Raw genomic sequence first — 27,244 nt, forward strand, 5'->3', positions numbered from 1 at the left:
GCTGTCTGGGAATCCCTGGCTAAACCTTAATCTAAACAATAACAACAACAACAATGGTGGTCGCAAGCAAATTTGCCCCGCCCACCAAGACTGACAGAAGCAAATCCAGAACCAGGCCTGTTGCCCAACAGGCGGGAACCTACCAGCTAGCTGCCTTGGAAACTTGGAGGATCCCAGAGACCGTGTCCCCTGCAGGGCAGCTCCATCTGACGGTGGGGCTCTCCTACCTTTCAGAGGAGGCTTAGCGCTCTGTGCCCATGCTGCACCAAATGTGGAGCTTTCTGTTGCCCACAGTGGTTGGCCAGGAAGACAAATCCAACAGCCTTTTTGAAGAACTCTTCCAGAAGCTGGACCACTGCGGGAATGGCATGGCGGACATCACAGAATTGCAGAAAGAACTGGAAGCTATGGGCATCCCCATATGCCAGGACAAGGAGGTGGGCCATAGTGCATTCAGGCCACACAGAATCAGGGAGAACCATTTAGGAAGTGGGGGTGGGGGTGGGATTGAGGGTGGGGACTGAGAAGACCCCTTTAGCCCTCCCTGAGCTCTCCAGGTTAGAAATTTTTTTCATGTGAGCTGCTTCACTTAAAACTGCCCAGCTGTTGGAACACTTAACATAAGTTTCTGCCCTAATAGTGGCCTATTCAACATGGGAAAACATGTTGAAGACTTTACCATCTTGCTTAAGACAGGTCCAAGCCACTGAAACTCTTAAAAGGCCCACTTGCACCATCCCAACATTAACCAAAGTCCCCAGTGAGCTAAATGCCTAGGGCCTGTGTTCAAATTCTGTTAGCTTTTGGTAACTCCAAGGGTCTGCCTTGACAGCCTGTGATGGCTTGTCATAGCCTGTGATGGCATCCCATAGATTGGTCCATGCAACCTGCATAGCCCTTTGCTCCAGAAGGCTCCTACTTAGGGCAGCCCCATGCCCTTTGGGGACATTCCTGTGTGTGCACTGGCTACTCTGCAGGTGGGGAACTGGAGATGTTCTGATCCTAACATGTTAATCACAACCACATATTTTCAGTTTAACCACATATTGAAGTATTTATACTATGCCTCAACAGTATGCCATACACTATAATGTAGAATTATCATTTAGCTTAACAAATCTCATCTCAGTTTGTAATTATTCTGTGAGTTATGATTTTCTATGTCTATGCTTTCAGCTGTGACAGAATACCCAGCAGAAAGTGGTTTAAATAACAGAGGTTTGATTAGTTTCCTGTCCAAACAGGTCCAGTGAAAACTGGTTCCAGGATTGGTTCACTGGCTCAGCAATGCGATCAAGAGCTTGGATACTTTCCATCCTTTTGCTCTGACATCCTTAGGCTTTTTTTTTTTTTTTAAGATTCGTATACTGACTGCTGTGTTTTCAGAGAAGCCCCACTTCCACACCTGTACATTTAACTAGCTGATCATCTAGGGTAAAAAAAATAAATAAAAGAGTGTTTTAATTTAAGCTTCTCTAAGAGACTACGAGGCCCAGCAGCAGCATAGGAATGTTTGAAAAGGGGAAGGGGTCACCAGGTTTTCTAGAAATCTTTTTCTTGTGAAGAGATTTAAGTACATTCAGTAAGAGAAAATAACAATATTTAACAAGTTTCCATCTGGTAGGCTTGAATTGAATAATGGACCTGAGGTCACACAACATGGAGTCCGGACAATCAGGACAGTAGCATTTACTGTTAAGTCCATAATTCTTGGGACTTATATAGTGCCTGCAGAAAAATGCGGGGATAACTACATCCCCTAGATAATGCTGTGTCATATTTTGTTATAGAAATTGATGATTTATCCCCCGAGGCCAGCTACAGATACCAGTCTTAATTTTACATAATATATAGTGATTTCACTGGGTCCTCTGTGTCCAAGTCTTTCTGCTGTGTTCACTTTGCATTACCTAGAAAACAAATTGATGACTTTATGCCTTCTTTTTGAATATAGCCCCATAATCTTAATATTCCATTTCCCTTCTAGTAAAGATCTAGATTTCAGAAGACTGTCCAGAGTCCATTCTATCTTCATTTCATTTATTCCAGTGGTACTCCAACTAGGGGTGATTGTGCCCTTCAGGGACATTTGATGTTTTTGACATTTTTGTCCCCATGATGGCTGCGGATATGTGTGTGTGCATATGTGCACATGTGTGCATGTGTATGTGTGTGTGTGTGTGTGTGTGTGTGTCATATTAGCATCTAGTGAATGAAGGCCAGGGATGTTGCTAAACATCCTACAGTGCACAGGACAACAAAAGATGATCTGGTTCCTGGTTCCTAATATCAATAGTGTTGAGGTTGAAAAACTCTGACTTACCCCAGTCACAGCCCCTGCCATTCCTTGCTCCCCTCTTCCAGTAGCTGAACATGCCCTTTACTTCAATGAGTAAATAGAGGTGAACTGCACTGAATTCCTTCAGATTTCTGGCCTTCTTGAAAAATTTCTTCAGCTGTAAAATGGGGATAATAATAGTGCTTATTAGCTCATAAGGTTCTTATGATGATTAATGAGTATATAAATGAAAAATGCCCAAGATTATTTATTAAGCTTAAAGCAGTTAGTAAACCTCAATAAATTTGATACATGGATTATAATCTTACCTTTAGTTACATCTATGCTCAGTTTCTTTCCACTAGGCTCAAGGAATGGGATGTTTGTTCTTTCCAAAGTCAGTTATATTGTCAACTTGGTTTCCGTCTCCTTTATTTTTTTTTAAAGATTTTTTATTTTATTTATTTGTCATAGAGAGAGAAGCGAGAGCAAGCACAGGCAGACAGAGTGGCAGGCAGAGGCAGAGGGAGAAGCAGGCTCCCTGCCAAGCAAGGAGCCCGATGTGGGACGCTGGGATCATGACCTGAGCCGAAGGCAGCTGCTTAACCAACTGAGCCACCCAGGCGTCCCGGTTTCCGTCTCCTTTAAAATAGGAAAAGTACAACTTCTGTTATTCTCTTTCTTCCTCCGGTATTTTCAAACTCTTCCTAATAACAGTGATCCTCCCACGGCCTAGTCTCCCCACCTAGTGATCGTCCTATCATTTTCCTCCATCTGTAGTCTGGTCTTTGACAAAGCTGTGTCTGCACTCTCTGCCTTCTCTTCTCTGTGGCGAGACTTCAGTCTCCATTATTTCCCTCTACGAAAGGTCACTAAGGACTTCTGCATTGCGTAGTTTGGCTCTTGGGCTCTATTCTGCGGCATGGAACACTGATGACGACTCCTGTATTTTTTGCTTTGGCACTTTGTCTCAGCTCTCTGGCTGGTGCTTTTCAGATCCCTTTATAGACTCTCTTTAGGCTCACCCTGCAAACACAGGTGGGCTTCAAGATTACTTTTCAAGCTTCCAACTGTCATCCTAGTGTGGGTGACTCACAAATGGATAGCTAGGCCCTGCTTCTGAGTCTCTCCTCTTCCCCCCATGATCATAGTCTTGGTTAAGTGTTTCACCACCAAGCCTTTTTATATTCCTCCTTTTCTCTTACCCCAACATGCAGTTCATCACGTGGCCCTATGTAATTCTTTAGTATACCTCATAACCAGTTCCCTTCCTCTCCATACCTATCGCTCCTAGTAAGCCCTGGCCCCCACCATCTCTCACTGAGTCACTGTAACCAGTCTTATAACCAGTCTTTTTGCCTTTCCTCTCACTAATTTTTCCTCCATATTGCACCAGATGGCCCTTCTAAAAGTTACATTTTTATTATATCCTGACCCTGCTTAAAATTCTTCAGGGGCTTGACAATTGGGAAAAGTCATTGGGAAAAGTCATTTCCTTGTCATTGGGAAAAGTCCAAGCCTTTTACTATGGTATATAAGATGATTTCTTGGTAGCTGTTGAGGGTGGTGTCGCAGTTCTCCACCTTACAGTTATTCAAAGATCTGGATTCCTTTCTTCTTGTGGCCCTACCATCCTCAAGGGTCTCTCATGATTATCTGCATTTAGCTGGTGAAAGTGGAATGAGCATGTAGGATTCTGTTAGCCAGTCTTAGAAGTGGTACACATTACTCTCCCTCTTACTTCATCAGTGAGACCTTGCGCACATGACCAAATTTAACTGCAAGGGAGACATTTTTATAATTAGTAATGTAATCTAGTGGCGTGTCCAAAGAAGGCAAGAAGGAATTTTGGTAGATAGCTGGTGGTCTCTGCTACATCCCTCACACTCTTGTATCTTTATTCACCTTTTGCTACTCATTTTTAGAATGTTCGGGTAGAGCTACTTCTCTGACCGTTTCCTTCACATCTTTATTTCCCACTGAACATTGAATATTTTTTTTCCTTTGGATATATTTTAGTTTATGTTGTAATTAGTATCTCTGTTCTTCAATAAAACATTAATCATTATAAGAATTTTGTAAAATATGTAAATATATTTCCCAAGAGTTCTAGTTGTTTTTTAAAGTATAGTGTCCTATCAGTTTTGAGTGTGCAATATAGGGCTTCTTTTTTAAGTTTTTTTTTTAAGATTTTATTTATTTATTTGACAAACAGGGATCACTAGTAGGCAGAGAGGCAGGCAGAGAGAGAGAGGAGGAAGCAGGCTCCCTGATGAGCAGAGAGCCCAATGTGGGACTTGATCCTAGGGCCCTGGGATCATGGCCTGAGCTGAAGGCAGAGGCTTTAACCCACTGAACCACCCAGGTGCCCCTAGTGCTTTGCCAATTCTATATATTACTCAGTGCTCATCAAGATAACTGTATTCTTAATCTGCTTCACCTCTTTTATCCACTCTCCTACCCACTTCCCCTATGTTCTCTACAGTTAAGAGTCTGTCTGGGTTTTTTTTTTTTTTTTTTTTTTTTAATCTCTCTTTTTTTGTTTGGTTGGTTTCTTAAGATCCATGTATGAGTGAAATCATAGGGTATTTTTCTTTTTCTGGCTGACCTATTTCATTTAGCATTCTACTTTCCGGATCCATCTATGTTGTTGCAAAGGACAAGATTTTATTCTTTTTTTTAAATGGCTGAGTTATATATACATGTCACTTCACCCATTCATCTATGAGAAGAAATTTGGGTTGTTTCCATAATTTGGCTATTGAACCTTGAACATTTTCTATCATAATGGCTTTGGTGTCTTCCTCATTAGCCTATAAACTTCTTGAGGGGAGAGGCTATATCTGGTCCATTTCTTTTTCTCAAGCATTTACTGAGTGGGTGGATACATGAATGATTGTTGAGTAGAAGAGTAGACTAGTCAGCTGCTAAACTTCTTGAAAGATCTAATACTCAAAGATTCTATGTTTTTAGTGTTAGAAATTTTACTCTAAAACTAAGGTACCAATAATCTATGACAGAATACCTAATTTATATAAGATAAATGTATGCATGTTTAAACACTGTAATTTAAAATCTACTTTGTCTGAATCTCACGTCTCTAATATAATTTCTTCTCTCTTATAGACACTGTTAAAATCTGTTGATATAAATGCATGCAATCTGTTGAGGCTTAGCACATTTATGCAGTACCTTAAAGATAATGAGAAGATAATGAGGTTGACTTTTAAGAGTTTGGACACAAATAATGATGGTATGTTTGTATATGAACAAACATGTATAGCCAAGAAGTAACCATGTTTTAGTAAAGGTTTATTATTTGATATTTGGGATCCATGAAAGGTTATTAAAAATTCATTTATTTAATCCATCATTTGTTTGACTGTAACTGCTCCTAAGGAATATTTTTAAATGGTGTAATTTTTATTTACATACTATCTTTCAAAAATAATAATCATGAATCAAAAAGCCTGTACCTTTTGAACTATATACTTTTTCTTTTGAACAATATAAATAAAGATACTTATAACACTTTAGGGGCACCTGGGTGGCTCAGTGGGTTAAGACCTCTGCCTTTTGCTCAGGTCATGATCCCAGGGTCCTGGGATCGAGCTCCACATCCGGCTCTCTGCTCAGCAGGGAGCCTGCTTTCTCCTCCTCTCTCTCTGCCTGCCTCTCTGCCTACTTGTGATCTCTGTCTGTCAAATAAATAAATAAAATCTTTTTTTAAAAAAGATACTTATAACATTTTGATAAGGTTTTTACATGAAGCTCCATGTGGCAATGGTGGGTAAGCCAAATCTCAAATGATGAGTGAAAGTTAGTTTAGTGAGGAGTGGAAAAATGTTCCAGGCAGGGAGATGGCTTTCTATGAGACTGGTTACACCAGGAGAGCAGATCATGTCTGAGGAACTGCAGGAAGAACAGTGAAGCCAAGGCTGAGAGCAAGGAGAAGTTTCAGAGATGAAGCTAAGAAGCAGGCCCAGGCGGGATCATGGAGGTCCTTGAGGCCTGTGAAGATTTCTGGACTCAATTCCTGAGGGATTGAGGTGGAAGACCACTGAAGAGTTTTAGGTAGGAGGAGTAGTACCATCATACTTGTGTGGAACATGGATTGGTGTCTAAGCTAAAGTGGGATTAGTGGTGATGGGAATAAATAATTTGGGAGATGTTTATGCATGGAACAGACCACATAAGGTGATTGAAATTGGTGAAGGAAAGGAGAGAGGCAAGAGCAATTGGTTTGAGCAGCACTGAAGGGTGGTAGTATTATTTATTGATATAGAAAATATATGGGCTCTCTAGTCTCTTCTTTTTATCTTGGCAGGTGATAATTGGGATATTAATGTCTTATGAAATGTTGCCACAATGCAGTGAATACTGCTTAAATCTTTGCTTCTGTATCTTTTCAAAACTTCCAGGTAGTCTTTCTTTTCTTTGTTCCTTTAAAGGAGTGATTGATACTTCAGAAATTATTGATGCTCTTGACTTAATAGGTATACAGATTTCTAAAAAAAAAAAAAAAGAGGCAGTGAAGATTCTCAAAAGGTCTGCCCTTATATGTGTGTATACAATTTAAAATTATTTTTTGCTTACTTTTAAAACTCTTTTCATTATAGTAATGACAACAATGGAAACTTTAGGGAAGCATGAGTAATAGCTTATAATTATTGAGCTCCTGTTTGCTAGCATTCTTAGTACTTCACATATATTATATCCTTTAGTTCTTGCAAGACTTTATAGTCCAAGTATTATTTTCCTCATTTCACAGATTAGGAAATTTTTGAATAGTGAGATTAAGTAATTTCCCCAATATCAACATAATCAACCACCCAAATATTAACACAATGATATAATTTTAGTGCATATATCTATTGTTTTTGTAAGACTTTTATATTATTAGTCAGTCGGTCAACCAATCAAGTTAGCTATCAATTGAATATTGTTTGGTACTTTTTGCCAGGCCCATAATAGACAATGAGGATCCAGTGGTAAAAAGTATGCTCTTGGCGCCTACCCTGACAGACCTAACAGTCCCTAGGGGTGTGCAAATAGTGCAAACAGTGGGTAGCCAGTTGCACTATGGCAAAGGTTATGGTAAGAATACATAGGAAGGCGTTCATTATAGATCCTGGATATCAACCTTTTGTCTGTACTGTCATTTGCAAATATCTTCTCCCATTTGGTCGGTTGCCTCTTTGTTTTTTTGACTGTTTCCTTTGCTGTGCAGAAGCTTTTGATTTTGATGAAGTCCCAAAAGTTTATTTTCACTTTTGTTTCCTTTGCCTTTGGAGACATATTTTGAAAGAAGTTGCTGTGGCTGCTATCGAAGAGATTACTGCCTATGTTCTCCTCTAGGATTCTGATGGATTCCTGTCTCACGTTGAGGTCTTTTATCAATTTTGAGTTTATCTTTGTGTACGGTGTAAGAGAATGGTCGAGTTTCATTCTTCTACATATAGCTGTCCAGTTTTCCCAGCACCATTTATTGAAGAGACTTTTTTCCACTGTATATTTTTTCCTGTTTTGTCGAAGATTATTTGACCATAGAGTTGAGGGTCCATATCTGGGCTCTCTACTCTGTTCCACTGGTCTATGTGTCTGTTTTTATGGCAGTACCATGCTGTCTTGGTGACCACAGCTTTGTAATAAAGCTTGAAATCACGTAACGTGATGCCCCCAGTTTTATTTTTGTTTTTCAACATTTCCTTAGCGATTCGGGGTCTCTTCTGATTACGTACAAATTTTTGGATTATTTGCTCCAGCTCTTTGAAGAATACTGGCACACACATGAAACAGGCAAACATATCAAAAAATGGGCAGAAGATATGAACAGACACTGCTCCAATCAAGACATACAAATGGCTCTCAGACACATGAAAAAATGTTCATCATCACTAGCCCTCAGGGAGATTCAAATTAAAACCACATTGAGATATCACCTTACACCAGTTAGAGTGGCCAAAATTAACAAAACAGGAAACAACATGTGTTGGAGAGGATGTGGAGAAAGGGGAACCCTCTTCCACTGTTGGTGGGAATGCAAGTTGGTACAGCCTCTTTGGAGAACAGTGTGGAGATTCCTCAAGAAATTAAAAATAGAGCTTCCCTATGACCCTGCCATTGCACTCCTGGGTATTTACCCCAAAGATACAGATGTTGTGAAAAGAAGGGCCATCTGTACCCCAATGTTTATAGCAGCAATGGCCACGGTCACCAAACTGTGGAAAGAACCAAGATGCCCTTCAACAGACAAATGGATAAGGAAGATGTGGTCCATATACACTATGGAGTATTATGCCTCCATCAGAAAGGATGAATACCCAACTTTTGTAGCAACATGGACAGGACTGGAAGAGATTATGCTGAGTGAAATAAGTCAAGCAGAGAGAGTCAATTATCATATGGTTTCACTTATTTGTGGAGCATAACAAATAACATGGAGGACAAGGGGTGTTAGAGAGGAGAAGGGAGTTGGGGTAAATTGGAAGGGGAGGTGAATCATGAGAGACTATGGACTCTGAAAAACAATCTGAGGGGTTTGAAGTGGCGGGGGCGTGGGAGGTTGGGGTACCAGGTGGTGGGTATTATAGAGGGAACGGATTGCATGGAGCACTGGTTGTGGTGAAAAAAATAATGAATACTGTTTTTCTGAAAATAAATACATTAATTTAATAAAAAATTAAAATAAAAATTTAAAAAAAAAGAGGAAAAAAAAAAGAATATATAGGAAGGCACCTGAGTGGCTGTCAGTTAGGCATCTGCCTTCAGCTCAAGTCATGATCCCCGGGTCCTGGGATCGAGCCCCTCATCAGGCTCCCTGCTCAGCAGGAAGCCTGCTTCTCCCTCTCCGACTCCCCCTGCTTGTGTTCCCTCTCTCACTGTGTCTCTCTGTGTCAAATAAATAAAATCCTTTAACAAAAGAGAATATATAGGAAATCTTGGCTCTGTGGAAAGAGCTGAGAAACCCTTCAACAGATGAATGGATAAAGACGTGGCCCATATATACAATGGAATATTATTCAGCCATCAGAAAGGATGAATACCCATCTTTTGCATCAACATGGATGGGACTGGAGGAAATTATGCTGAGTTAAGTCAAGCAGAGAAAGTCAATTATCATATAGTTCCACTTACTTGTGGAACATAAGGAATAACATGGAGGACATTAGGAGAAGGAAAGGAAAAGTGAATCGGGGCAAATCAGAGGGGGAGATGAACCATGAGAGACTGTGGACTCTGAGAAATAATCAGAGGGTTTTAGAGGGGAGGAGGTGCGAAGATGGGTGAGCCTAGTGGTGGGTATTAAGGAGGGCACATATTGCATGGAGCACTAGGTGTTATACATAAACAATGAATCTTGGAACACTGCATCAAAAACTAATGATGTATTTTATAGTGACTAATGTAACGCAATAAAAAATATATAGGAAAACAAAGAAAGATACCTTTCATGAATAAAAAATACTAAATTTTATCAAACTATTTTCATTTTTAAAGCTTTTGTCATTTGACCTATTTACATAATAAATATAGTGGTAGATTTTCCGACATTAAACATTCCTAGGATAAGGCTAACTTGTTATGAACTATTTCTTTCAGGAAAATGTGTGGAAAGATAAAGGTAAAAATTTAACAATCATGCTATCACTGGATTTATCATACTTAAGATTTTTCCATATTTGGCTCAAACTTTTTTGAGTAAATAAAATATTACACATAGTTGAAGTTTTCCGTGTATTCCTAATACTTGTTTTCTCTCTTGCTGCCAGACGTAACTACTATCCTGAATGTACTATTCATTCAGATTTTTATTTATTTTACTGTAGGCATACTCTTAAAATATATAGCATTGTTTCTCATGTTTTAAGACCTTACTTAAGTGGTGGCATGCCATGTACTTTTTAAAATTACCTTTTTCTAAGTCTTCTATTTTTGAGATTTGTTGCTGGTAGTGCATACAGCTCTAGTTAATCATTTTAGCCACAGTAGGGATCCTGTTTAATAAATATCATTCAATTTACTTATGAATTCTTCTGATGATAATTCATTTAGGTTTAAAATTTTTTTTTGTTTTGTTACTAATACAAAACAATGCTGCAGTGAATTTCTTGTATACATTTCCTTGTATATTACTTGCAGTAGAGTTGCTTGATTATAGGATATGCTGACATTTAACTTTAATTATATATACCAAATTGTTCTTCAAAGTGGTTGTACCAATTTAACTTCCTACTAAAAATGTATTTCTTTTCAAATATTTGATACTGTAGGCTTCTAATATTTTAATATTTTCCAAGCCAATGAGTCAGAAATATTACTCTGCTGTTTTAATTTCATTCTGTTTAACCAAATTCCTCATTAATAGTGAGTCTGAGTATCTTTTCATATATTAATTGGCCATCTGGATATTCCTCTTCTGTGAATTTCTTACTCATGTCTTTTGCCTATTTTTCAGCTGGATTGGTTGTCTTTTTCTTAATGGCTGACATGTGTTCTTTCTAAATCCTGGATATTAATCTTATGTTGATTATATACATTGTAAATATGTTTTCCTCACTTGTTGCTTACTTTTAAATTCATATTTGGGTGCTTTTTGTCATTGTGCAGTTTAATATTTTTACGTAGTCTTATTTCTCCATTTTTTCTTTTATGGATGTGCTTTTCACATCTTGAGAAATTCTTCCTTAACCTTAGACATAAAAATATTAATCTATTTCTTTTTTCTAATATTTATTTATTTATTTTAGAGAGAGAGCATGCACCTGTCCATGCATGTGAGTGGGGGGAGGGAAGAGGTAGAGAATCTCAAGTAGACTTCCCACTGAGCATGGAGCCCAGAATGTGGGTCTCTATCTAATAACCCATGAGATCAGCTGATACCAAAAATCAGATGTTAAACCCCCTGAATCACCCAAGCACCCCAAGATATTAATCTATGTTTCATTAAAAAATGTTGTGTCTTACATTTAGTTCTTTAATTCATCTATAATTGATTTTTGTATGGTGTGAAATAAGGATCTATTTCCTTCCTCCCTCCCTCCCTCCTTTCTCTTTCTTTTTCTTTTTCTTTCTTTCTTCCTCTTTCTTTCTTTCCTCTTCCTCTTCTGTCTTTCTTGCTCTTTCTCATAGTTGGTTGTTCCATCATCATTTATTAACTGGTCCCATCCTTTCCCCACAGATTTTACCTCTGTCACATATCAGATTTCCATCTGCATATGGATGTGTTTCTAGTATCTTTACCTAGTGTCTATTACACATCATTACCACAAGTCTTAATTACTATCACTTGATATACTCACTTTTTTGGTCAATTTTTGGGCTTTGTTTGTTTGTTTTTTGTTTTTTGGGGAGAAGGGCAGGAGGAGCAGGAGGAGCAGGCTCCATACTGAATATGGAGTTCAATACAGGGCTCAAACTCAAGATCCTGAGATTATGACCTGAGCTGAAATCAAGAGTTGGATGCTTAACTGACTGAGCCACCCAGGTGTCCCTTACTATAGCTTTAGAATCCATCTTGATGTTTTGACTTTTCTCATCTTCAATAGTGTCAGTGCTCTTCTTGGCCCTTTGCTCTTCTATATTAATCTGAGAATTGACTTATTTAGTTACATACACACATGTGCACATACATAATCCTTTTGGAATGTTAATTAGAATTGCATTGAATTTATAAATTAATTAAGGAAAGAATTGATATGCCTATGATGTTAAATTTATTCTTCCATCATATATTTATTATACATAATAAATACATTATATATGCCTTTATTGATTTAAATCCTCTTTTATGTCTTTTAATAAAGTTTTATATATTCACTAAAATGGTCTTGTATACCTTTAGCTGGATTTATATCCAAATATGGTTTTTGTGGCTTTAATAAGCGTATAGCTGAATTTGAATTGTTTTCACTTCATTAGACCGTTTGCGTCCATATGAATGAGTCATGCTATACCAGCAACTGAGATGGGACATGGAATCGTTTCTGGGATCTGGCCCCTGTCTGCTTCTCTAACTGCATCATCTCTACAACTTTATTTCTACTCTGTACTCTAGGCTGGTTGAGCTTCTTTCACCTCTTAAAAATACATAGTCTCTCTTTCCTCCAGACCTTGTACAAACTGTTCTTTCTGCCTGGAAGACCCTTTTCAACTCCTTCACTTGAATATCTCCTACTTACTCCTTGGGCCTCAAGATGATGAGTGTGATGAGATGTGACTTTAACCTCTGAAAGTTCTTATCTTTCTGATGTTTGCTTTTTCAGCAGCTTTACAGAGGCTTGTCCTACTTCCTATTGCCAGTAGACTGTAACCTCTGTGAAGCAAGGTAGCGTATATTATTCATCGTTCTGTAGTCAGTGACAAACATAGTTGTCTGTCACATACTAGCAGATCAATAAGTGTTTTCTGATTGATTTAATGATGTCACAAGAGCCAAGAGTGAAGCATGTTATATTTAACAGAACAGGTTAGCAACATAAATATTGAAACCCATCCAATTGGATGTGAAATTTGGCAGATTTCTGGGGATCTCAGTGAAAGAATTTTCAGTAGGGAGCTAAAGAGTTGAGTCAGACTGTTACTGACTGAATGGCAGGTGATGACTGACTGAATGGAAGGGGACTATGAATGTGGTTTATGAATTTGGGATATTTGGATATGAAGAAGAAAGACATGTCTTTTTATTTTTTTTATTATTTTTTAAGGATAGGAGAGATTTGAGGAGAAGTAACCACCAGAGAGGGAACTGTTGGATATGATGTAGAGAGAGGAGATAAGTGATTGAGAGGGAATGGGACTAATGGCTTGAGAAAGAAAGAGACAGAAAGTCCTTCAGTAGGAGTCAACATTTTACCTTCTACGTCTAGAACACAGGAGGTAAGGATGAAAGTGGGTAGGGGTAAATTTATTCATTTACTCAACCAAGATTTATTTTTTAAAAGATTTTATTTATTTATTTATTTATTTGACAGACAAAGATCACAAGTAGGCAGAGAGGCAGGTGGGGGGGGAGAGAAGCAGGCTCCCCACTGAGCAGAGAGCCCAACATGGGGCTTGATCCCAGGACCCTGAGATCATGACCCAAGCTGAAGGCAGAGGCTTAACCCACTGAGCCATACAGGTGCCCCTCAACCAATATTTAGTGAGTGCTTACATTCATCTAAATGCTAAGGGTGTAGTAATGAAGGAAACAGGCAAAAATTCCTGCTCTTATGTAACTCAGAATAAACAAGAAAGGAAAACAGTAAGTCAGATAAACAATTTATGTTGGATTGTGATTAGCAATAAGGGAAAATATAGAGCAGGGGATGGAAACAGTCTGTGTGTGTGAGTGGTACAGGGGACTGCAGTTTTAGACATGGTGAGTAGGAAGGTCTTGAAGGTAACATTTGAATAGAGATCTGAAGAAGGTGAGAGAAGGAGTCATGATAATCTTTGAGGGGAAAAGCCTTCCAGGTAAAGGAAATAGCAAGAACAAAGGCCCAAGTTGGGCATGTATTTATAGGTTTAGGGCACTGAGAGGGGCCTAGTGTGTTCAGAATAGAATGAATGAGGAAGAGGGTGGTAGGAGATTTTAACAGGAGTCAGATCTCATCAGATCTTGAAAGGGAAATTATGAGGACTTTCGCTTTTACTCTGTAAGTCACTGGGTGGTTTTAAACAGAGGTCTGCCATGATTTAACTTCAGTGTTGCAGTCTCATTTTATCCCATGTGTTAAAATAGCTTGTAGGCAGCAAGGGAGAAAGCAGGTAGGCCAGTCAGGACAGTTTTATAATAATACAGACAAAATTTGAGGGTGGCTTGTACCAGGATGGAAGAGGTTGGATTCTGAATACATTTTGAAATGTCAACATGTTTACTTCTGGATCAACATGATGCAGGGTAAAAAGGAAAGAAAAAGTCAAGGTTAATGCCAAGATTTTTGGCTTGAGCATCTAAATAATGGAGTGGGTATACATTGAGATGGATAAGACAGAAAAAAGTAAGTTTGGGATGGGATGGTTATCAGTCCAGATTTGTTCTTCTTCTCTTCTAAATGTGAATCAGACATACCAGTAGCAATGCCAAGTAGGCAGATTGAAACAGGAGTCTAAAGTTCAGAGGAACCCTCTGGCAGAGATTTGGGAGTCAGGGGCTTACAGATGACATTTAAGGCACAATACTGGAAGATATGAGCAGGGAAAGAGTATATACTCTGAGGGCTGGTATTCTTTAAAGTTAAGAGGCAGGGGATTGAGGGGAAACCAGTGAAAGAGAGTAGAAAGGAGCAGCTATAGAAAAAGGACAAGAATCAGGAGAATACTCTGTTCTGGAAGCCAAATGGAGAAAATGTAAGGAGGAAGCAGCTGTATTTTTCAAATACTGCTGACAGGCTAAATAAGATAAGGACAGAGACCAGACCCCTGATCTCACATTGAAGAAGCCACTGGTGGAATAATGGTGGTAAGAGCCTAATGGGAGTGGGTTCAAGAGAGAAGAAGGAGGAATTGGAGACAGAAGATAGACAACTCTTTACAAAGTATTACTGCAATGTGATGAGCACTAGGTGTTATATGCAACTAATGAATCATTGAACAAGACATCAAAAACTAATGATGTACTATATGTGGGCTAACTGAATTTAAATTTAAAAAAAGAAAAAAAGAAGTGTTACTGCAAATCCAAAGAGAGAAAAAGGTGACAGTGGGGAAAGTAAGGTCAACAGAATTTTTTAAAGATGAGATTGCTTGAGCCAAACTCATGTTTTTGGGAGAAATGAGGGATGGCATTGGCCTAAGAGTGAGTATCTGGAGTTGATTTGGTGGCTTGGGGAGACCTTTGGAGATTAGCAACAGAGAAAGCTGAGAAAGAGAGCTGACTGAGACAAGAAGTTGAAATTTTGGGAAGTTCACACTTAGCAATATATTTCACTATCTTTCTTCAAAATTTTTTTCTTTTTTTTTTCTTCAAATTCTTAATTTTGTTCAGGGATTTGAGAAAGTCTCTAATGAGAATTCTCCAAAATTCTTAAAATTGGCTTAATTATATTATTCCATATTAATGGAAGTTATATTTCCATGGGTATTTGGTTTTCTTAAGGTATTTTTTATATCTGAATTTCATATCCATAGAAAGTAGAAATTGTCTTTTAAGAGCTGAATTACCAAAAAGGTAATTTTCAGTCATTATTCTGTTGCTAGAGAAGTTAAAAGATGAGGTTTATCAAATGGAAAGAAGGGAAAATATTTAAGAAGAAGTGGGTCAAGATTGGCATGCAGGAATACTCACTCATAGTTTTGTAGTTCTTTATAGGTTATAAAGCCATCATATATATAATCCCATATAATACTCTAAAAGTATCATATATATAATCCCATATAATACTCTAGCTGTCTCAGTTGGGGTAGCGTGCAACTCTTGATCTCAGGGTTGTGACTTTGAGCCCCATGGTGGGTGTAGAGATTACTTAAAAATAAAATCTTTTTAAAAAGTACCCTAAAGCTCTATGCTGTAGGACCTATTCCCATAGAAACTGAAGTCTAGAGATGGTAAGATTCACTCTACATCACAAGACTAACAATGGAGAGAGCTCAACTATAATCCAGATATTCTGACTTTAAGAAAATAAGACATCATTTGGATAAAGCTGTTCAAAATTTATGAATCATAATTTATATTTGAGCATATTCTTTTAAAAATATACAGCATGAATACTGATGGGTCAATGACAGTGGACTGGGATGAATGGAAGAAGTAGAGCTTAACATCACCTGGCATCAGGGAAATACAAATCAAAACCACAATGAGATACCACCTCACACCAGCCAGAATGGCTAAAATTAACAAGACAGGAAACGACAGATGTTGGCCAGGATGTAGAGAAAGGGGAACCCTCCTATACTGTAGGTGAGAATGCAAGCTGGTGCAGCCACTCTAGAAAACAGCATGGAGGTTCCTCAAGAAGTTGAAAATAGAGCTACCCTATGACCCAGCAATCGCACTACTGTGTATTTCCCTAAAGATACAAATGTAGTGATCCGAAGGGGCACGTGCACCCTAATGTTTATAGCAGCAATGGCCACCATAGCCAAACTATGGAAAGAAACTAGATGTCCATCAACATTTGAATGGATAAAGAAGAGTGGTATATGCATACAGTGGAATACTATGCAGCCATCAAAAACGAAAATCTCTCCATTTGCAACAATGTGGATGAAACTAGAGGGTATAATGCTAAGCAAAATAAGTCAATCAGAGAAAGACAATTATCATATCTCTCTCTGATATGAGGAATTTGAGAGGCAGGGTAAGGATCATGGGGGGTATGGAGGAAAAAATAAAACAAGATGGGGTCAGAAGGAAGACAAACCATAAGAGACTCCTAATCTCAGGAAACAAACAGGGTTACTGGGGGTTGGGGGGTAGGGTTAGGGTGGATGGGTTATGGACATTGGGGAGGGTATGTGCTATGGTGAGGGCTGTGAAATGTGTAAGCTTAATGATTCACAGACCTGTACCCCTGATGCAAATAATATACTATATGTTAATTTTTTAAAAAAAGAAAATTATGGGGCCAGAATATTAGCTAGGGAGATTTTGTCGATTAAAAAAGTGATGATAAAATAATGTCATTTCCTTACAAATTTGTACAACGTGAAATATCTGAAGTGACATAGAATATTTACATCAACCAAAGTTTCAACCAGCAAAAGGCACCCATTTGTTGGGAATGATTAGGCACTTAACAGTTAATTATTACTACTACACAGCACCATTATTCTGTATTACAGTTGCTTATTTTCTTGCCTGAAAGTAGGGACTGTGAGTTGCTAATTGCTGTGTCACACAGTACATTCTCAATAAATATTTGCTGGATAAATGAATAAACTATAACTGGAATTCTTTTGAAAGAGTGTCAAGGTTCTAGCTTTTTCACATTCATACACCTTAGAAAAAAATCCTACTTATGATACATACACAGCAGAGCTTATTATCTACTCAGCACTACATGGGAAGGTCCAGGTTTTTTTGTTTTTGTTTTCTTTTTGTTTTTGTTTTGCCAATTCTATTGTAGGTAAAAATATAAAAGGAAACTGCTTACAAATGTGTGCTTATATTTCATATTTGTTTTGTTAGAAGTAAAGAGTCTGACTGAACATAACATGGGGATCCACTAGATCCTGAACAGTAGAAATACTTTTATGTTATTGCCAATTGAATAGTTATCTCACTAGCAGTTTATTAGCCTCTATCTCACCACAGCTACAAATGTTTGGTAGAACCTGATGGGTTGTTCTTTTTTGTATTCAATCGTAGACAAATAATTTTGAATTGAATGATAATAGACTTAAAAATGGCAAATGTAGGGGCACCTGGGTGGCTCATTTGGTTAAGTGATGGCCTTCACCTCAGGTGATCCTGGAATCCTGGGAACAAGACCCGCATGAGGCTCCTAGCTCCATGGGGAGTCTGCTTCTCCCTTGACTTCTCCCTCTCATGCTCTCTCTCTCTCTCTCTCTCTCTCTCTCTCAGATAAATAAATAAAATCTTTTAAAAAATGGCAAATGTAAAGATTATTCTAAACATGATAAAACTATTATTAGTGGGGCGCCTGGGTGGCTCAGTGGGTTAAAGCCTCTACTTCGGCTCAGGTCATGATCTCAGAGTCCTGGGATAGAACCCCACATCAGGCTCTCTGCTAAGCAGGGAGTCTGCTTCCTCCTCTCTCTCTGCCTGCTTCTCTGCCTACTTGTGATCTCTGTCAAATAAATAAATAAAATCTTTTAAAAAAACTATTATTAGTTTATATATTTACTTACTTTTTGGTGGGCAGCAAAGCAAGGTTTATTGAGCAAGATAGCAAAGTGATAGTACAAAGTTCCCAAGGAGGGAGGAGACCTGAAAGCATTGCCCCAAAATATTATTAGTTTATAACAATAGTTTTTCAAGCTAATTTATTAGTTACTTAAAATACATTGGTTGGTGATGATGAACATTTTTTCATGTGTCTGATAGCCATTTGTATGTCTTCATTGGAGAAGTGTCTGTTCATATCTTCTGCCCATTTTTTAATATGATTGCCTGTTTTGTGTGTGTTGAGTTTGAGGAGTTCATTATAGATCCTGGATATCAACCTTTTGTCTGTACTGTCATTTGCAAATATCTTCTCCCATTCTGTGGGTTGCCTCTTTTTTTTTGTTGTTGTTGACTATTTCCTTTGCTGTGCAGAAGCTTTTGATTTTGATGAAGTCCCAAAAGTTTATTTTGGCTTTTGTTTCCTTTGCCTTTGGAGACATATCTTGAAAGAAGTTGCTGTGGCTGATATCGAAGAGATTACTGCCTATGTTCTCCTCTAGGATTCTGATGGATTCCTGTCTCACATTGAGGTCTTTTGTCCATTTTGAGTTTATCTTTGTGTACGGTGTAAGAGAATGGTCGAGTTTCATTCTTCTACGTATAGCTGTCCAGTTTTCCCAGCACCATTTATTGAAGAGACTGTCTTTTTTCCACTGTATATTTTTTCCTGTTTTGTCGAAGATTAATTGACCATAGAGTTGAGGGTCCATATCTGGGCTCTCTACTCTGTTCCACTGGTCTATGTGTCTGTTTTTATGGCAGTACCATGCTGTCTTGGTGACCACAGCTTTGTAATAAAGCTTGAAATCAGGTAACATGATGCCCCCATCAGGAAGATTCAAATTAAAACCACACTGAGATATCACCTTACACCAGTTAAAATGGCCAAAATTAACAAGACAGGAAACAACATGTGTTGGAGGGGATGTGGAGAAAGGGGAACCCTCTTACACTGTTGGTAGGAATGCAGCTTGGTGCAGCATCTTTGGAGAACAGTGTGTAGATTCCTCAAGAAATTAAAAATAGAGCTTCCCTATGACCCTGCCATTGCACTCCTGGGTATTTACCCCAAAGATACAGATGTCGTGAAAAGAGGGCCATCTGTACCCCAATGTTTATAGCAGCAATGGCCATGGTCGCCAAACTATGGAAAGAACCAAGATGCCCTTCAATGGACGAATGGATAAGGAAGATGTGGTCCATATACACTATGGAGTATTATGCCTCCATCAGAAAGGATGATTACCCAACTTTTGTAGCAACATGGATGGGACTGGAAGAGATTATGCTGAGTGAAATAAGTCAAGCAGAGAGAGTCAATTATCATATGGTTTCACTTATTTGTGGAGCATAACAAATAACATGGAGGACATGGGGAGTTAGAGAGGAGAAGGGATTTGGGGGAAATGGAAGGGGAGGTGAATCATGAGAGACTATGGACTCTGAAAAACAATCTGAGGGGTTTGAAGTGGCAGGGGGGTGGGAGGTTGGGTACCAGGTGGTGGCTATTATAGAGGGCACAGATTGCATGGAGCATGGGGTGTGGTGAAAAAATAATGAATACTGTTATGCTGAAAATAAATAAATTTAATTAAATAAAAAAATACATTGGTTGGTGAAACACAAAGTTCCAGGAAAGGCTGATATTAGTTGACTGTGGAGCTGAGATATAAAAAACACTTTTTAGGTCTTACAAGGGGAGAACATACTCATTTGAGATCTAATTATTAATTAATTTTGTTTTAATAGAGAACTGATATGGGAAAAAGATGAACTTTTCATGATTTAACTGATGAAGAAAACAGCTCTGGTCTGTTAGGGATATATCTGTTGGCTGGAGGCATAGCTGGTACTTGTGATAGAAAATTAGAAAATTAGAGCGTCTAAAAACCCTAATGCAGATGTGTTACATAGTTCATGTGCATATATCTGAGTAATGTGAACAATATTTGATGCTTTTCAAAAAAGGGATTTCAGAGGTCTTAACCGAATGATTCCTTGATATGCCCATGTGTAAATTATTTCATTGCCAGTAATCTAGACTTTATTCAATAAGCTGCCAGGAACTCAACTCCGATTGAGGGTACATAAAACAAATAGTACACTCTTCTCAACCATATGCATTTTGGACTTCAGTGATGGAGGCAGATACATAAATGAATAACTAAATACAATCTAATAATCTAGCACTAATATTCTAGGGAGGGCAAAAATCGGGAAGTCTCCTTTTCCTGTGGAGTAGGGGAAAAGGATAGGCAATACTCTGATTCTCTCCATGGATTAGAAGTTGTGACAGCAAGAATCAGAGGCTGGTCAAAGAGTTCTCTTGCTCTTTATTCCTTAGCAAATACAGGGCTCTGTAGATGGAATTCTTCGATTGTCTTGTCTGTCACCAAGCGAACCACACAATGATCACAAAAAAAGGTCAGTCCCCTGTAAATCAATTTCTCAAAAACTCCACAACTTTTTTTGTAGCCTTGTTTCTTTTGCCAGTTGCTCTTTCCTTCTATGCGTGGCAGGCTTAAGCTTCTACACTGCCCCACACTTCCTCAGACTTCTCTCATCGAGCCTGGGGTACTAGGAGCACCTCCCAGGCCTTGCCTTCTTTTTCCTTTATCTTCAGGTCAAAAGTTTGTATACTCTTGGCGAATTGAATCTTTTATCATTGTGAAGGACCCTCTTGATCTCTAAATGTTTTTAGTTCTATTTTGTCTGAGATTAACATAGCCACACCCCTTTCTCCTGTTTGAAATTTGTATATTCATTGTCATCCTTTTACTTCTGAACTTTCTGTATTTGTATGTTTTAGATAAGCCACTTAAAACAGCATATGGGTTTTGCTCTATTTTTAATTGGAATATCTATTCCATTTATAGTTAAAGTATTCATTGATATTTTCATTTAAACCCACCGTCTTATTTTATATTTGCCCTGCCTATTTTAAGACCCTCCTTCCTTTCTTGCCTTCTGTTGTATTTAAAAAAATCATTCTGCTCCCCCACCCCCCGCCGCCACCATTAGTTTAGTTGTTGTTTTTAAAAATATTACTTGTAACAGTAATTTGTGGACAAGAATGATGATATCCAACTTCAGACTAGATTACTGTTTGTTTCTGTCAGGTGCTTGGGAGTGCTGTCAATCTGGTATCACTTTAAATCAACTTCAAGTCTTGAAGTTTCCTGGACCACCACATCATACAGAGCCGTGCTGTAAGTCCTGGCAGGGGCTGGTTTCTTCCTGTTTACTCTTACTGTGGGGTTATAGCCATGCAAAGTCTCTATTTAAAGTGAAAGTGGTATGTGAGAGACCTATACATTTGGTGGACCCTAGGATTTATCTTTTGTTCTTTGTTAACCCTGTGAGGCCCCCCAAACAACTTCATTTCAGAACTGTTTCTTCTGCATTTGGTGTACACTTGTATGCTAATCTTACTTTTCTGTGTTTTCTCCTACATGCTAGCCCTGCAATATACCTCTGTCTTGTTAGCTCATGGATACCTTTAAGGAAAATTTAAGAAATATATATTTCATCATCTTTTTTCAGTTGTCCTCCTAATTACTAATTTGTCATTATCATAAGTGGAATTCTAAACTTATTTTACGGTTTCTGTTACATTGTCATACTTCCTTCTAGGAAGATAATACCAACTTGGACTTTTCCTAACAATGTGTGATATTACCTGTTTCCCTGTATCCTCACCAACATCAGGTAACATTATTTTATAAAAGATTTTGCTGGTAAGAGAGACAATAATCAGAATGCTCAGAAGGACCTAAATAATGGGATGATTCCTGTCACTTATATTTTCACATTACTAACGGTATTTCTGAGAACATTGGAGAGAGTTGAAGTATATCCTTGTCAAAATTATCAAGGCTCTTAATATTACATTCTGTTCAACAATCACATTTGAATACTCAAAGTTTTGTCAATAGGGTGATTTTAAATATTTAAAATTAACAAATAGCATTTACATTCCTATAATGATATAAATATTATTTATTATAAAGCCAGCCAGTGTGTTAGAACTATATTTTTTTTCTCTGTGGATCTAATGCCATACCTCCTTGTGGTAGATTGTTTGCAAAGATAGATTCCATAATTCTTCCCATCTTTTGTAATATGACTTTGCTACTCTTCCAATCAAGAGGTGGACTTTATTTTACCATTCCTTGAATCTGGGCTAGCTTTGTCCAGGGGCATTGTGGGACTTGGAGACTTAGATTTCCAGAGGTCTTGCAGCTTTTGCTCATGTCTGCTTAGTGCCCTAAGACCATCTGTAAAGAAGTTTAGACTACCCTACTTGAAAATAAGAAACCATATGGAGAGAGAAAGAGGCACAACTAATAACACCAACCAACCAGCCATAGGCCTGAAGCCATCTTGGACTATCCAACTCCTGTCAAACTGCCAGATGACTATAGCTATACAGGGAAGAGTAGCAGAAGAACAACTCGCTGAGCCCAGTACAATTGTTAATCTATAGAATCACAAGAAAATGAAATGTTTGTTGTTTCAAGCCACTGAGTTTTTTAGGGTGTTTTATTATGTAACAATAGTTAACTGATACACCATCTTATGTTACTCAAAGAATATTTGCAAAAACCCAAATTAAATTAGGACTTAAATTATAGGAGGACTGATTTTAAAAATATTTAACAATCTGTGTAGATGAAAGAATGTCACAGAGGCTGGAGTACCAATAAAGATGAGGATATGTGAGGTAACTTTCAGAGTGTACTGGCTGATGGTGGACTGTCATAACCTCTGGGGTCAAATGGATACCTAGTGTTTGCCTGTCAAGGTGCAAATGCCATCAACAGTGGTGTTGTCTCTCCTGTCTTGATCTGGACTTGCTTTTAACAAAGAGTCCCAGGGATGACACAACAGAAGGCAGGTATAGAGACTGGTTAGTGGTCACTGGGGCAGGTATCTCTTCAAAGTGGAGCCCACCTGGAACTCCCTGGAGCTAGAGTAATTAGTAATTAGTGGTGGGTATACAAGGGCTTATCTTAGTGATTGTGAATCAGCCAGTCAGAATTATTTCCTTATTTTATATATTGGCTCACTGTAAGAACTCCTATGTAGGTTTATTATACAATTAAAGCAAATATACTTATTATTGTGGATGTATAATACAGCTATCATTCAGAGTTTAAATGTCTGTTTCTCCTCATTAGAGAGTTGGTAATTTTCTTCTAGCGGCAACTGACTTGGTGATTATCTTCATTCTCATTCTTCTTTTTTCAAAATAAAAAAAAATATTTTTGGTCAGTTTTCCCCTCTTTCTTCTTCATATATGTATTGCAAGGATCCTGATGATTCCTTCCATGTTTATTAAATATTCAACTATTATATTGCAAGGGCTTCCTAAAACAAATAGCTCTTTAATTATTTTTACACTTTTATTTATTATTTATTAAGTAACCTCTACCCCCCAACATGGGGCTTGAACTCACAACCCTCAGATAGAGAGTCTCATTCTCCACTGACTAAGCCAGCCAGGTATCCCCCCAACTTGCTCTTCAATACCTCTTATTTTAAAACCACTTTTGCATCTTTTCTTACTGGACTATATTTGTTGAATTTGTCTCCCCCCCCTTTTGTTATCTTTACTCACATGCTGAACCACATTGCTCTGGGCTTAATTTTTCTTATGCTATATGCAATATATTCAATACACAAGGCATACTCTCTTATGTTCTCTCAAGGCTATTGGCTATTTATTTTCCAACATATGCCCTGGAGAAAGGTCTCAGGGCTTTTGGCAACAAAATTAGTTGGATTCCGTTTTTCCTCTACTCACACTGATCATACTGATCATACTTTTTAGAGGCCTCACAGCCCCTTGTTAGCAATAAATTCTCTGAGTTTCAGTGGTCTTAAACTCTCAGGAATGTTATTTCTCTTATTCTTCTGTTTACATTTATATCTGATTCACTCTTTTCCTGATGGGAGAGTAATTTGTCCATCCCCTTGAGGAATAGGAAAAAAAGCAACCATGCCTATTGCATGTTTATCCATGTCCCATGTGTAAAGTGGCTTCCTTCATAAGCTATAGTGCAGGGATCAAAATAAACATGCTTTCAAAGCTCTCTAATCACCAGAACAGCTGCTGCTTCCCCCAAGAGAGACTTTCAATATCCAGGGAACTTTAACTCTTTCCTGCCTGCCACATGAAAATTACAATATGTAGTTCACAAAGTTCTTCAAATCATATCGTCCATTTTCACCCTTCCCTTTTCAAGGGTCAGAGTTTAGAAGCAAAGAATGTGAGGATAATAACCTGTTTAAGAGAGATGGTCAAAGAGGGTGGAGTCATTTCTCTATGGAGAGGAAATGGTGTGAATGATCTCAAGATAGCTCCTGAAACAGCTGTTCAGTTCAGGTCATATGAACAGGTAAAGCCATACTACCTATGACATTTATTTAAAAGGAAAGTCACTCAATTTTATTTTTAAAATTGCTTTATATTATTACAAAACAAAGGGAGACAATTACTTATATCAGAGCATTATTTTAATGTTTTATTATTTTATTTTGGGGAGATATTTATTTATTTACTTGAGAGAGAGTGAGCACACACGAATAAGTATGAGCAGGGGGAGGGGCAGAAGGAGAGGGAAAAGAATCTCTCGCAGACTCCTTGCTGAGTGCAGAGCCTGACATGGGGCTAGATCCCATGACTCTGAGATCATGACTTGAGCTGAAACCAAGAACTGGATGCTTAACCAACTGAGCCATCCAGATACCCCATTATTATTATTCTAAAATTATGGTGTTTTTAAAAGAATATTCCTTCTTTTAATATTTCCTCAATAGAAGCTAGTTTAGATAATTGATTTGGGCATCTACATGGGACCTTCACAATAATATACTAAGTTCACTGAAATCCAACAGGAATATGGTTGAATCAAGGGAGAGAAAATGAAACAATGGAGAATCAGGCATTAGAGACCACTAACTTGTATTTGCCTTATTCTCTCATAATATCTCTGAAGTTCAGTTGGCTCATCTGTAAAATGTGGAAAATAAAATGTATTTTGCAGCTTGGTACATGATATGCATTCAAGAAACGGTGGTCTCAAGCATTACATAAAGCATAATAATTTAGGATACTGTGGGTCAGTTCTATAGAGGGACTCAAACTAGGTTGAGGAGGGATGACCTCCTCAAAGATGTAACATTTAGGTTGAAACCCAAAGGGTAAGTGGAAATTTTCCAGTTGAAAGACAGAGAAAAAAATATTCCACCCAGTGAACAATGGGTTTAAAGCCCTGGAGGCAAAAGAGCAAGCTATGTTTGAAGTGTTAAAAGAAGTTCCCTAAGGCTAGAGTGGTGATCACCCTTAAAGAGGAGGCTGAAGAGCAGACAGGCCAAGGGAAGAGAGGCAGAAGCATACGCAGGGAGAATGGTTGGGACAGTATACAGTAACCCAGGTGAGAGATAAGAGTGATGTCAGTGGAAAGACAAGTGGACAGATTCCACAGATATTTAAGAAGTGGTTAAGATTTTGTTATAATTGTTTGTGGAGGAGTGTAAAAGAGAGGGGAATGTCACAGATGATACTGAAATTATTAGTTGTTCAACTGGGACCATTTATTGTGATGGGGAACACTTGGGCAGGACTGCCATGTCACAAATCCTCGAGGGTACCATTGGCAATATATTTTGGGAGTCAGTGTGTGTGTGTGTGTGTGTGTGTGTGTGTGTTTGTGCGTGTGTATTTAGTTTTGGGCATGTGGAGCTTCAGGTGTCCATATGAGTTAGGATTCTTTAGGTCATAAATCACAGAATTGTGACTCAAGCTGGCTTCCATAATAAATGGAATTTATTTTCTCATATTTAGAAATAAGGTGGACTTCTGGTGAAGCTTTATTATCAGATCAACAGTGTCACCAAAGAATTTACTCTACCCCCATCTCTGCTCTCAGACTTCCACTGAGTTCTTTATCTATGACTTATTCTTTTTGTGATTGAAAGATGACTGCCAGAGACTTCCAGGTGTCTAAGTTTCTTTGTGTGTAAGAGAGCTGACTCTTCCTGTATTTCTGACAGAAGAGTAAGGAAGTTTCTTTTGGGAAGTCTTCCTAAAACATTTCCTTGGGTCTCACTGGTCCAGGTTGTATCATTTATCAATCCTTGAACTAATTAATATTGTAGAGTGATAGAATGTACTGACTGGCTTGGAACAAGAAGCTAAAATACAGACCAAAATAAAGGCCAAGGAAATATTCTACTGAAAATCCATTCCTTAAGGAAAATTCTGTCATTATGCAGTAATAATGACAGCTCCCCCAGTTTCTGTCTGGCAAGCATGCTACACATCTGTGTTATTGTGTTTAATCTTTATAACAATCTTGCAAAGTAGGGCCTGCAGAGATAATGGTGACCAGTACAGACAAGGCACTTAACTTCATTTTCCAGATGAAAAAAACTGAATTATAGAGAAGTTAGATCATTTGTTCTGAATTACTCAGTAAGTGACCTAGCCAAGATCAAGTCCTAGGTCTGTCTGTGATGTCATGTTGCTTTGTTAAAATTGGATAGAGTTGCCACCAGAACTTATTGCATAGGATGCTTAGTTGTTTTCATCTCAGTGATTTCCATTCCATTATAATTCCTTATTATAATCAACACTTGTTGGATGTCTGCTAGATGCTAGATCTTATTCTAGGCAAAAAAAAAAAAAAAAAAAAAGGCATCTAAACTGAAGTCTCTACATTAAGGTTAGGGCTTCCCATCTAAAGGGCATGACTATATTTAGGTTCCTGGTAAATGTACATTATGATTTTAAAGTATGGATTAACTGCCCAGGTGTCCATTGATATTAAATAAGTTTGTGTGCCCTCTGGGACTTCTGGGTATTTACACACATTTGACCTTTTATTGATACAGTATAAGAAGTTTCTTTCTTCTGAAGGAACCAAATTAGAAACTTCTGAGAAATTTGCTTCTGCTTCTTTGGCTGGTGCTACTGCACAATCTCTTATTTACCCTTTGGAGGGAAGTGCTATTGAAAGAAGATTATTTGTTAATTTTAATGAAAATTATGGTTATTTTTTTCAAATGAGCCAGAATCCTCTTACAATTAGTAGTAATTACACAGAGTAGGGAAAACTTATTGC

At 38.0% G+C, this 27,244-nt stretch overlaps 1 protein-coding gene across 1 annotated transcript in view; it reads left to right on the forward strand.

Moving 5' to 3' along the window:
• The first annotated feature begins 257 nt into the window (after positions 1 to 257).
• The window catches only part of LOC101689910 (calcium-binding mitochondrial carrier protein SCaMC-1-like), a 132,095-nt gene continuing 105,108 nt past the window's right edge, over positions 258 to 27,244 (forward strand). The window contains exon 1 of the mRNA XM_045081988.1: positions 258 to 437. Within this exon, the coding sequence (XP_044937923.1) occupies positions 258 to 437 (180 nt within the window). The remainder of the gene's footprint in view (positions 438 to 27,244) is intronic.

Source organism: Mustela putorius, unplaced genomic scaffold, assembly GCF_011764305.1.
Source record: "Mustela putorius furo isolate JIRA1106 unplaced genomic scaffold, ASM1176430v1.1 tig00000585_pilon_pilon_pilon, whole genome shotgun sequence".
NCBI classification, from domain to species: Eukaryota; Metazoa; Chordata; class Mammalia; order Carnivora; family Mustelidae; genus Mustela; species Mustela putorius.